At 46.0% G+C, this 13,142-nt stretch overlaps 1 protein-coding gene across 1 annotated transcript in view; it reads right to left on the reverse strand.

The window, feature by feature from the left end:
* The window catches only part of AHCY (adenosylhomocysteinase), a 403,130-nt gene that overhangs the window by 92,783 nt on the left and 297,205 nt on the right, over positions 1-13,142 (reverse strand). Inside the window, exon 8 of the mRNA XM_069652263.1 lies at positions 8,536-8,653. Coding sequence (XP_069508364.1) covers positions 8,536-8,653 — 118 coding nt within the window. The remainder of the gene's footprint in view (positions 1-8,535; positions 8,654-13,142) is intronic.

Raw genomic sequence — 13,142 nt, forward strand, 5'->3', positions numbered from 1 at the left:
TTATTGTCGAAAGTATTAAGAAATTATGTTTTAGCACTTGGCATAGGCCAAAAGGAGGGTCTGTGGAAATCGACATAATATTGTAACCCCAATCGCATTGTTTAAATGGATGTTGGCCTACACCAAGCTGTCTAAACGAACATCGTGTACATAGGTTCCACGAAAAGGTCTTGACCTTATGTATTGTGCAAATCGCCATCTTGGATTAAGCCGCCATTTTAGGTACTCTTGCGGTGTGGAAGTCACCCTGAACAACAAAATGGAGGCAGAATGACATTTCGAGTGAGACTCTGGCCGTTGTGACCTCCGCACACGTGAATAAATAATATGTCCGCAGGCCACTTGTTGGGGTCACGAACTAGGACCTTGTCCTCTCTTTAACCTGTGTGTAAATATGTAACTGTATCAGCGGAACTGATCAAACTATGTAAATTATGTGTTCGACCTGGCTACGAACCCTAGCCACTGGTCCGAGAATGGTTAACTTGTAAGAGGGCTGGCCAATGCGGACAAAAGTATAAAAACCCAAGCATCCCTATGATCGGTCTCTCCCACTTCATTGCGAAACTACGTTGATGGTTCGCTTTGTTAGTCAGAGGGCCGAATAGCTATCCGTATGTCAATTGACTTTGTTAACTTTGTAACTTCGAAATAAAGCGCTTTGTATGTCCTTTGTAACCTGTGTTGGTGTGTTTCCTTTTGGGCTTCCCGGCCTCATATCAATTTCTCTGTTTCCACAGGTGAACCTAGATTTCATTGGGGGATTGTTAAGTGCTTAGCTGTTTAGAGAAACTTGTTTACTTCCCTAACCAATTCCTTTTTTCCACAACCTCAGTATTGCATTAAGTGTAAAAGTGATATATCAATGTCCACAATGTCCTAGCTATTGAAGTCACCTCAGGGTGTAGGAAGTGTGTGTGCGCGCGCGCGCCTGTCATCACAAAAGGGTATCTACTTACTTACGGAAACTGAAGGAGTATTTTTGAAATTTATTTTACTATTGCCATTTCTAAAGAAGGCTTATTTTAACACCTAAATTAATAAAGAATTATTTTAAAAAGAAACCCAGAGTATAAGTGTTATATGAATACCTATCACTGTGAATCTATGTTACACCTCTACAGCTCACATTGACCCCTCTTGCGATAAGGCTGGCTGCTCAGTCACTACCAACGTGTGTAGTACAGACCTATACCAAAGGTTGGGTTGCCCATTGCCAAGAGGCCAAGGCTGGTGCAGTCCATCACAGGGTTACTACATACAATCTTGCCTAACACCAACATGGTGGCTCCTTTCTTTTCCCCTCATTTCTTGTGTGGTTCTCCTTTCGAATGGATGGAGTCCCCCCACGTATTCCTTAGCTTTGATATTTCCCAATATCCAGCTTGCTGCTTTGGAATTTTTTTTCCCCCAGTAGCGGGTACTGTGCGTCCATGCCTGGTTGAGTATGTCCCTCGGAGGTCTCTGGCCTGACGTAGACGCCATCACTGGTATAAGTAGCATGCGCAGCGCCCGTTTCAAAGTTTGGTTTTCCCGTGCTTCACAGCTTCGGTAACGTACCGCTTGGTTCTGTGATTCTTAGAGTTTGAGAAAATTATTCAGTCTTCCGTCAAGATGTTTTTGTTGGCTCCATTGACTCCTCAGTCCGGTTTTTAAAAAATGCTGCGACTGTGGTGCTAAAATGTCCATGACGGACCCACACAGATCTGCTTGTGGCGTCTAGGGGCAGAACACCCATGTTGGGAATCCGACGAATGCATGTCGATGACGGCCAAAGCCTTGATGGAGCGCAGAGAGAAGTAGGCCTTTATAATCTACTACCCCGTCCAAACATAAATCTTCTGACGATTCGAGACCTTCGTCTCCCAGTCATAAACGCTCCCAGACACGAAGATCGCACTCCACTTTATCCAGTTCACCCGAAAGGGTCGTTTGTCCCTCAAAACACAGTATCCAAGCCCAATGGGAGGAATTCAGAATGAGCATGCTGAAGGTGTTTGCGAACGCGGCCTTGCCCACCCTCAAATACACCTAGAGGCGATACCCCCAGGCAAATCTGGGAAGCACAGGAGCCGGGAGTCCTCGACCCCAGCTGTGGGAACTCAGAGCAAACTATTCCCTCGAGTCGAGAGATAGCCTCCGTGACACACAAGTTGTTGTCATTGCTGCCGAAAGAAGGCTATACGGCAAACCCAAGAGTGCATCATCGACGCCCTTGGCGCCAAAATCGAAGGAAAGACTTAGACGCCTTGAGTATCGACATCCTTTATGCCGCATACAACAATTACCTCGACGTTCTCGTCGAAAGCCTAGACATTTGTTTCGAAGCCATCGACGACTTCGGGGAAACCTTCGAAGCCGTTGACAGTTTTGTCAAAGCCGACAAAATCGACATGGTCAGCTCCCATTAGGACTTCCATAGCGCCTTCTTTTGAGAGGATTTACACTCCTCAACCTCGTCCGAGTATTTTAAGACTCCCATTTATGAGGATGCTCAACACTCATCTGAAAAGGAAAGACCATTTGGTCTGCTCCAGAGGAACTTGAATATAAAACCTACAGGACTCCTTACATGAGGCAAGTGGCATTGACACATCCCCTGAAGTAGAATATGGTAAGGCAGATCCAGGGGATCATGCTGGAGGTAACTATAGACTACTCATGACTAGAGTTACGGAATGCATGGGATGGTCCAGGCCCACATCTAGGATGACTTCACAGAAATACTAAAGGACTACAGGAAGACCCTATTGTCCCATTTCATAGGACTCTCCCAGTTGGAAGCTACCCTCCTCTGTCAACACACGAGGTTGTCCCAGCAGTCAATAAAAGGCTAACAGACAAATACAGAGCTTAGTCTGCTGACCCTCTGTACCTGTCGAAATATCAGACTCCAGAAAGCATGGTAGTACAGGTAGCTACCTCTTCTGGCAAACAAAATGCTTATCCCACAAGACAGGGATGACAAAAAAAATATGATGCAATGGAAAGAGGTTTCTCTCGGCCGGTAGTATGGTGTTGAAATCTGCTAATGCGACGTGCACGCTGGAGGGGTTTACCCACATCCTTTGAGACTGGATGGCGGCTGACCACATTCCCAAAGGGGAGGAACAAGACCGTTTATTGAACCTTGTCAAGGATGGGAAGGACGCTATGTGCGAATCCCTCCAGTTCGGTCTCAACTGTTGACAGCATCAGCAGAGCCATGGCAGCTAGTACGGTAATCCGCAGATTTGCTTGGTTGCAGAAGTGAGGATTTGCCCCAGACATTCAGTGCAGACTTCTCAACATGCCCTTTGATAGCACCCATCTATTTGGGAACAAAGCTGATGAAAATTTGGAGAGGTTGCAAACATCCAAAGCGGCGGCCAAATCTGTTGGAGCTGCAATAAGGCAAACGATTAAGCACCCCACAGGTGCGCCCTGGAGAAGTAAGCACTTTTGCTATTCCGCATTTGGAAAAGGCGGAGGACAGCCAGCTCAAAGAGGTCAGACGATTCCCTGTAGTGCACAAGGAAGGGGGGGGTCGGAGGGTGGGGTACTAAGACCGAAACAGCAGGGGCTGCTTTACCCTCGGCCTCTGTCAGCCGCTCCAAAATCTGAGGTCTTACATCACAAGACGGCGGTAGGAGGCAGGTTATCACAGCATCTGATAAAATGGCATGCTATTACTTCAGATGCTTGGGCATTGGAAACAGTTGCCCAAGGTTACTGCCTTCCTTTCATGCCAAAGCCTCAGTCATCCAGCAAGAGACAACAATTTGAAGATTACGGATCCGCTCCTTATGCAGGAGATTTGAACCCTGCTGGAGAAAGGTGCTATAGAACCTGTAGCGGAGAGGAACAAGGGTTGGTACTCCCCTTATTTTCCAATTCCAAAGAAGGACGGAGGAGTGAGACCCAGAGACTTCAACAAGTTCCTAAGGAAGGATAAGTTCAAGATGGTAACCCTTTCTCATATCCTTCAGTCCCTCCAGCTTCAGGATTGGTTGGTATCATTGGACCTCCAGGATGCTCAATTTCATGTGCCGATCCATCACAAGCACAGACAGCACCTGCGGTTCGCCATTGGCAACTCTCACCATCAGTTTCTGCCATTTGGGCTAACCTCTGCCCGTGGGGTTTCCACCAAGCTAATGCCGGTAGTGGCAGCGAGTCTCGGGAGAGGGGGGGATTCACATCTATCACTACCTGGATGACTGGCTGAACAGGGCCAGTTCCCTAGAACAAGCCCTGGATCACCTCAGCTATATTCTCCACTCCCTCCACAAGCTAGGCTTCTCCCTAAACGTCAACAAGTCCCAAATGATATCTTCACAAAGACTCCAATTCATCAGAGCAATCCTGAATGATTCCATGGGAAAAGCCTCGCCACCAGAGGTGGCATTCGACAATGCCCAATATCTACAAGCCTTCGATTTTCTGAGGTTGTTCAGTCTCATGGCATCCTGCATTTTTCTGGTGCCAGAGGCTTGCCTGAGAATGAGATCTCTCCAGTGGGCTCTCAGGACTCAGAGGTCACAATTCTTAGGAAGGATGTTTGATCTCCTACAAATCCCAGACAGTCTCCCTGGATCTTCAGTGGCAGGCCTGTTGGGGAAAACATCTTGAAAGGAGAACCTTTTTAGCAACAATGGCCGGAGAGAAAAGTAGTGACGGACGCCTCACTCACGGGGTGGGGAGCCCATACCAACGACTTGACCATCAGTGGGCGTTGGTCTCCATCAGAATCCAGACTACATATCAACCGCTGAGGGCAGTCACACTAGCGCTGAAGGCCTTCCTGCCATCTGTATGAGGAAAGAACGCCCTGATCATGCCGGACAATACAGTGGCCATGTACTACCTCATCAAAGAGGAGGTGTAGGGTCACTATCTCTGTACAGAGAGGCAATGCAGCTCTTATTCTGGGCATTACAAAAAGGAATTGATCCATCTGTAGTTCACCTAGCCAGAGAGAACACGACAGCGGACGCTCTGAGCAGGCAGAGCAGTCTCCCACGAGTGGGAACTAGCTCAGGAAGTCGTTCAAGAGAACTTCGTCCTTTGGGGAACCCCTCAAGTGGATCCGTTTGCGACCAGTGTCAACCGAAGTGTGAACTGTACTGCTCAAGGGAATCACTCCCCCCGACCCCCCAAGAGGAGCTCTAGGAGACGTGTTCGTGGTGGACTGGTAATTTCCACTTTATGCGTTTCCTCCAATCCCAGTCATTCCTCACATAAGGAGGTTGAGAAGGTTCAGGAAATCCATGATCCTAATTGCCCCAGATTTGGCCAGGACGTTGTGGTACCTGGACCTTCTGGACATGTTCATCTGCCCTCCGATTTGCCCTCCGATTCGTCTTCCACTAAGTGAGGACCTTCTCAAGAGCGGAGAGTCGGGTTCTCCATCCAGATATCAGGACTCTCAGCCTTCACAAATGGTTTGAGAGGTTGAGATACAAGGATTGGGACCTCTCGGACGACGTAATGGAGGTGTTGCTTTCAGCCAGAAGACCAGCAACCAAATCTTTATACCGCTGCAATAAGTTCTGCAGCTGGTGTAGAGAGAAGAATGTTGACCATTTCTCATGCAATACACCGATGGTGTTCTCTTTCCTTGTACACTTGGCAATTCTAGGGCTCCAGATTGGATCAAAGGATATCTAGCAGTGCTATCCATCTTCAAGCGCACTGCAGAGGAAGTCTATTTTAAGATTCCACTTGTAATCCAATTCTTAAAAGGATTAACTAATGTAGATCCTCTGACTCCTTTCCAAGTCCCACTGTGGGATCTTAATTTGTTTTACACTATCTAATGGGTGCTCCTTTTGAGCCTCTTTACTCTTACCCATTACAACTTCTCACCTTGAAAACAGTTCTTAGTGGCTATAACATCTGCCCGAAGGGTGAGTGAGCAACAGGTTTTATCCTGCAAGCCTCCTCATACTGTTTGTCACAAAGAGTGGTATTGAAAGTGAAGCCTACATTTCTCCAAGGTTGTTTCTGAATTTCACACCACTCGGAAAATAACCTTACCACCCTTTTATACTCCACCACACCCGGGAAAAGAGGAAGAAAGGCTTCACAGAATCTACCCTAAGTGTGCACTGAGTTTCTACATTACCAGGTTAGCAAGACAGAATGATCAGTTGTTTGTGGGCTATACAGGTCGTAAAATGGGTCTAGCGATCTCCAAACAAACCAGCTCTAGATGGATTATTTTAGCAATTTCAGAGTGTTAAGACCCCCCCAGAACCTCTAAGGGCTCACTCCACCAAGGGTATTGCAACTTTGTCTGCTTTGCAGAGGGAGTTCCTGTAAAGGATATTTGTGCAGCTGCCACATGGTTGTCTGCACGCACCTTTACGAAATACTAGTCTTGATTCCTCCACTAGTCCAGAGTCTGTTTTTGGAAAGGCAGTGCTGCACTCTGCACCTTCTTGATCACTTCAATTTTACTCCCTCCTCCGAATATGGTAACTGCTTTGGGAGTGTATCAAAGATAAGTAATACGTGGAAGGAGACAATCCATTCGAAGAACAAGTTAATTACCCATAATAACGTTCTTTCGACTGGATGTTCCTCCCACGTATTCCTCATCGCCCCTTCCAATCAACCCCACAGTAAAACTGCCATTATGGTTACAGTCTGCGCTCTCTCAAGGGGAGTTACCGTCAAGACAGTTCTTTGCTCTTCAAAACAGAACTGACCAAGGGGCGCTGGGCACGCTACTTATTCCAGTGAGGACGGAGACCTTCAAGGGACATTGACTCGACCAGGCATCTACAAACAGCGCCCTCCACTTCGAAAAACTTTTTCCAAAGCAGCAAGCTGGATACAAGGGAGGAACATCGTCGAAAGAACGTTACCATGGGTAAGTAACTTGTTCTTCTCAGCCCTTATACCATTCTGGCCTTTGTGTCCCTGCCTAAACTCCAGTGTATGAGGGGAGGAGTTAGAAACTCCTGTCCTTTTTCTACTGATGTGCCTAAATGGAACCATTTTGCACTGGGGGCTGGCGGTCCTGATTGGACAGCCACCCAGCTATTTCTATTAACTGCAGGGAGAGTTTGCAGAGGAATGAATGGCAAAACCTGATAAAAGGTGAGGTTCTGTAGGCAGAAGGCTAGTCTACCACTGGAACAGAAGCTCCGAAGCAGAAGATAACCAGAGATGCAAGCAAACCCTTCCAGTCACCACAAAGACACCACTGCTGTCATGACATCTTTTTCTAATCGACAGAGGAGCTCCGAAGGACTCGTTCCAGTTGGCTGGTGGTACCAACTAGCCATAAGACAAGCTGAAGAACGAGCCATCACCAGACTTGCTGTGCCCTTCAAGGGCTGCAACCCGCAAATACTCGGGGACCTCCGACCAAGTTGCAGTGCATCGTCTTCCAGTGCACAAATCACAGCACTTTTGAGAGATCCGGTTATACCTCCAGAGGCAAGATTAACCCTCCTCAAAGACCCCTCACCACAGTACAGGAGTGCAGAATCAAGGCAGATCAACCAGGCGGTTACCATTCACTGTTGGAGCATGTAAAAAGGCACCACAATCACAGAGACTGAGCTCTAAGAATTCGTTGCAGAGAGCCCTTTCTCGCGACTGCTGCTGTGACATCCCTTCCAGAGTTCCTCCTTTTATCACCAGACGAAGGAGACAGGGTTCATCGCTGCTGCACTGGAAATAATCCAGCTGCATTTTCTTCAATACACCTAAGGCACTGTTCTGCTTGAAGTACTAGCTTTAGCCCCAGGTCGTCCCAGTGTGACTGGAGAGCGATACCAGGCGGTTGGGTGTTAATCCATATCCTTTGCCCAGGCCCAAAAGCTTGTGCACCTATAAGGAGTCCTTTCCAAGGTTCCTATTGACTTTATTCCACTACAGCATTTTACTCGAAAGTAACCAAGTAACCAATAACGGTTGCCTTTTCTACTACTGTTACATGACACTTGCATCCCTCCTCAACTGACTTTGGAGAACCAAGTCAGGTATTTGCTGCTAAAGTACTATAACCATTGAAAAGTATTACTGAGCAGTGTATTGCTGTTGCAAGTGCTGAACAACCCTCCTTCCTTCCAACAGATCTTTGAGTGACTCCAAATTAATGAAACTGTCATTTTACTGTGCAAATTGCTGGTGCAAGCCACTACTATTGACTGTCACCTATAAACCTGTTGCTGATGTTTTCCATGTGTGTTGGTTAGTCTAAAATAGCATTTATTTACCTTGCGTACATAAAATAAATGTATATTTTACTATAACTCCAAGTGTGTAAGCTTATTTGGGTTAATTTATTGACTGGGTTCATTGTACTTACCTACAGCTCACATCCTCATAAATTAAGCCTGGCTGCTTTGCCATTCTATCAAACCTTTTGGTAGTACAGACCTATACGAGTGGGAGCCTGTATGACAAGGGATACTTTTTTAGAGTCTCACTGGGGAACATTATGGGAGGCAACACAGTCAGTGGCAAAGTAATATTCAACAGCAACCACTAGATGGCGGTCTATCAACTAATTTAAAACTGGAATATGTCACCACTTACCTGAGGTTTAATGTTAACTTTCTTTGCTGCATTCTCATTCAACCATTTCACATCAATCTCGCAATCGAAGTGGCCAATGTTGCAGACAATGGAATCATCTTTCATCTCTTCAAAGTGTCTGAAATTAGAAGAAAATAAGGTCACGTTCCTCATTTCTACGTTTAAGCCTGCTGCTAGGAATGAGAATTAAGGACAAGAATAAGTCTACGGAGAAATAATGAGACTAGCGATTCACTGCAAGCCTATGGCTTGGTTTTGATCTTCCTGGTAGAGGGAACTGTCCGTGTTTCCCCATCTTCTAGCGAAAGACAAGAGACATGCATTTCTAGCTAGAAAGAAGGTTCATTTTGCCTCTGCTCCACTGAAATGGAAGCAACAATCTAGCTATGAAGGCCAAGCACTTCCAACGAGAGCAGGTTGGTCAAAATACAAAGTAAAATCCATTTTAAAAAAGACTGTCCATAGCAGAGTGAAGTTTCAGTGAATGTTAAAAATCTCTGCAGGCGGGTGAATTCACATCAAGATCAAAAGATTGGTACACATGATGAGAATATTAGAAACGCTTGAAGACCACGATCGGTTTAAATCCACCAGTTCCAAACATAATATTCTTCAATCTTCTGTTTGGTAAAGCACTAGGCTAAACGAGAAACTAACAGATCTGACAGACTGAGCAGGACATAGTCTAGGAGCTAAGCAGTTCTAACAGGGGTAGGAATAGGATTCAGACCACACCGGTAACTTTATTAAAGCAGCTACACTCTGGGTCCCAGTGCTCAGGAAGGTCCTTGGAGCTTCGGCAGACTAGTCAAAGGCTCTGGGTCTTGTGGTTACGCTCTCCAGGTGTTTCTGGCTAGAGCTAGCATACACTGTCACTTATGGAGGTTGCAGAGATACTGAGATCGAACAACATTGGGACAGCAGATGGCGTAACAAAATGCCCCCCTCCCCACAAGCCTTCAGAAGCCTATCCTGCACCACAGACTCACTTATGCCCAATGATTCGGATGATTTTGCTGCAGGCTGCACAAGGTGAAATGCAATGTTTTGACTGAAGTCTCACTACAGGGGATGGCGCCTAGCCCCTGGGACCCAAACGTTCCAGCCGCCACTGTGCGGCCAGTAATATGCAAATGGCAGTAGCAAAGGCATCTTTTTGCCAGGCTGATGGTTGGCTACTGAAGGGGAACCAGCATTGTAAACTTTACAAACTCAGGCATCAGGTGGCTATATTTAGTGCAGGAGCATTAACATTCTACAAATGAGTGCAGGCAGAATAGAAATAGCCCTAAATAATGTTGGGGGAATCAATCTGTTGAAATGGTGCACAGAAAAATACAAAAATACAATTTAAATTGTGGTTCTCAGTAGAAGTCAAGTCACCAACAGTGCACAGGAGCATTTGACAATATTTTCATGATGCCAGAGTTCACAACTTGCATTGCAGTGAAGTCATTCTTAAGCAGCTTTGTCCGCGCTATATCCCATGCCATATCCCAGCATGCTGTAAATCATTTCATGAAGCAGCGTCAAAAAATAAATGCCAGCACTCCCAAGTCAAAAGCACTTACATTTTGTGGCCACAATCTACGCCATTATGGTCACTAAACTGTGAATACTACCCATGCTCAAATAGTCACTATACAAAAATGTGATGAAGCTGCAACCAGTCTATGCCAATATGATCACTGATAATCACGTTGAAGCTGCAGTCACAACCTATTCCAAAATTAATATAGCAAATTGGATAATGTTGCAAAAACTACAAGCCAGTATTGTCACCATCAATAACTCAAATGATGAAGCCCCTACCACAAAACAAACTGCCACATTGGGGACGCTCCCACATTCCCCAAACACAATCATCACTTGCACAATAAATCAGAAGCAAGAACCAAGGCCGTGTGCAGACTAACTCCGCCGGTGCAGGAAGGAAAGAAACAAGACTGGGTTGTCTACACCTCCATCTCAGGAACCTCTTTGTCGACATCACCTCAAACATTTCTGCACCAAGCTAAAGACCCTCCTCTTTAAGAAATGGCTTCTACCTAAAGCCAAGGGCAACAACAACAAAACACTCCACCTTACCAGAGATTGGGAGATCTGCTCACCTTTGTTTCCTCCCGTGGTTAATCGTAGGTCCCTTGCAGCCAAATTGCCTGTCCTCACCAGTTAGTTGTCCACTCCCTTTTATTGATCCCTTGGTATCTGCTTCTCTCACTGTGTCCTCCCCCTAGGACTAAAGCACTCCGTTACTTTCTGAAGCTAAATGCGCGCTCAATTCGTCCTTTGAGAGCCTAGTATGCAAATTGGCCTGCTCCACCCTAACCATTGCTACGATTTACCGGCCGCAGGTGCATCCTCTACTTCTCCGATTGGGCTGATTGTCTGTTCCTCCTTACTCTCAACCACCTCCAAACTGCTACTCCTGGGTGACTAACATCCATTTGGACTCCCCGCGCACAGCATCCGCCCTCCCATTGACCTCACAATCCCTCTCCATTCTTCTTTCTGGTCCAACCCACTCTGGAAGACGCACGCTGGATAACATCATCCATTTCGACCTCCCTCATCTTCTCTGGTCACCCCTCTTACGTCGTCTGACCGCTCTCCTCCCACTTGGGTCCCTGTTAGGCAAAGTTTGCATGCAGTACCCTCTGGGACCACTACACACAACTAGGACTACAAGTTTATGCAAAACCAACCTTTGGTATAAGTCTGTACCACAACGTTTTTGGTAGCGATCTGAGTAGCCAGGGTCATCTCAAGAGGGAATGTGAGCTTTAAGGGTGTTAGAGGTCTACAATTACAATTATTCAAAGAGACTTATACTCAAGGTTTCTTGGTAAAACACTTAATTTATTACAGTCAGAAAACATTCACTAAAAGGAGGCAATCAATATCACACACAAATACTAAAATACTTCACACTATCCGGTTCTGAGGCATTTAAACTACTTTGAAGGAGGAGCAAAATGGCGTTCAGACCATTTGAAGTAGGAGCAAAAAGGCATAAGTTAATAAAACAAATAGAATTATTCCGAAACAGTGCAAATGGTTTGAGTTCACCAGAGGAGTTGGTCCAATGCAATAGGTAGGCCAAAGTCAATGGGCTAGAGTCTTGTATAAGTAAAAACTGTTCTGGTATTTAAACGGAAAAGTCTTTACCACTGTTCTCAGAAGTAGTTCATAGATTCATATGTCTGGTCAGAAGCTGATTAGGCCTGCAAGTTGCCAAAGTTTCACGCACTTTCGCAGTGAGAGGTAAGTTCTCTCGGTCGAGTTTTCACAGTACCTTATTTTGAATAAAAAGATGCAGCTGAGGACTTGCATTCCTGGGAGTTTCTGCAGATCTCGCTGTTCCTGAGCCTCAGTCATGGGGACAAGAGGGAGGATGTCGGGGTACTCCTGCACTGCACGGGGATTGGTCACAAAACTGGCAAATCTTCGATTCCGGTAGCTGTCGTCAAGCACACAAACTGGTGTCCTTCTCCATGGCCATTTGGTTTCCTGCAGCACTGAGGAAAATACAACCAGCTCCAAGAATGTTATCCAAGTGGCTTACGAGTTGATTGGTCCCACCAACTCGAAGGAATAAGTCGTCCTTGATGGGCTTTCTCTGTCGAGATGAACTTAGCGATTCAGACCTGCAGCAGGCCTTCACCAGGCAAACCAACAGTCCAGGAGTTGCAGCAGCCGTCCTCTTCCAGCTCGTCTTCGGTTCTTTCATTCCAGTGGTCGACTACCTTCCAAGCCAAGAGACTCGCCTTTTTTTTTTTTAAATTTGGTTTTATTGCTTTTGAAACAACAACAAAAACAAAAAGAAAAAAAAGAGCAGTTGAAGCATTTCACTTGTTACATCACTGTTAGCATATGTTTCCATTGGAGAAACAGCATTAGAATCTCATCATTCAATAAATCGTTGCTATATTCAAGTCTGTTCCTTGGTTGTAACAGGCAAAAATAACATAACCCGTACCCTCCCACCTCCCTCCCCCTAACTGGGCAGACATCTTTGCGACATTCCTTTTCTCTGTCGGTATGATCACAGTGGATAGAGTTCTACCCACTTATCATGTGGTCCTCTACAGTTCTGGGATCAACACCATTTCTCAATGAGGGCTGTAAGATTTTTGTTTTTACTCAGGGTCCAGTGTCATCCTCTGGTTGGGAGTCTGTCGTCTCTGAAAGATGTTTACTCCGGAAGTCTGACCATAAGGTCTCGCATTGGGACGCTTTGTTGTGCAAAGAAGCAGTGATCATCTCCATTGTGTAGATGTTGGTTGATAGGCAGACCCATTCTTTCTTACTTGGTACTGTTTTGGATTTCTATTTTGTTACCAGCAGCGCTCGGGCTGCGAGGGGTAACTGTGGGGCAAGACCTCTGAGTCTGGTCCATCCATCCTCATCTCTCTCCAGTCCAAAGAGTCAGACGTGGATCAGCATCTCTTTGTATGCCATCTATGTCTTTGATCCATGTCAGGACTTCCTCCCAGAATACCTTTATGCGTGGGCAGCTCCACCACATGTGCCAGTAGTCGGCTGTCTCTCCACATTCTCGCCAGCATCTTGGGCTCAGTGTCTGGAACATCCGGGACAACTTGAGT

The sequence above is a fragment of the Ambystoma mexicanum genome, chromosome 3p, assembly GCF_040938575.1.
Source record: "Ambystoma mexicanum isolate Mex_15411 chromosome 3p, UKY_AmexF1_1, whole genome shotgun sequence".
Classification (NCBI taxonomy): domain Eukaryota; kingdom Metazoa; phylum Chordata; class Amphibia; order Caudata; family Ambystomatidae; genus Ambystoma; species Ambystoma mexicanum.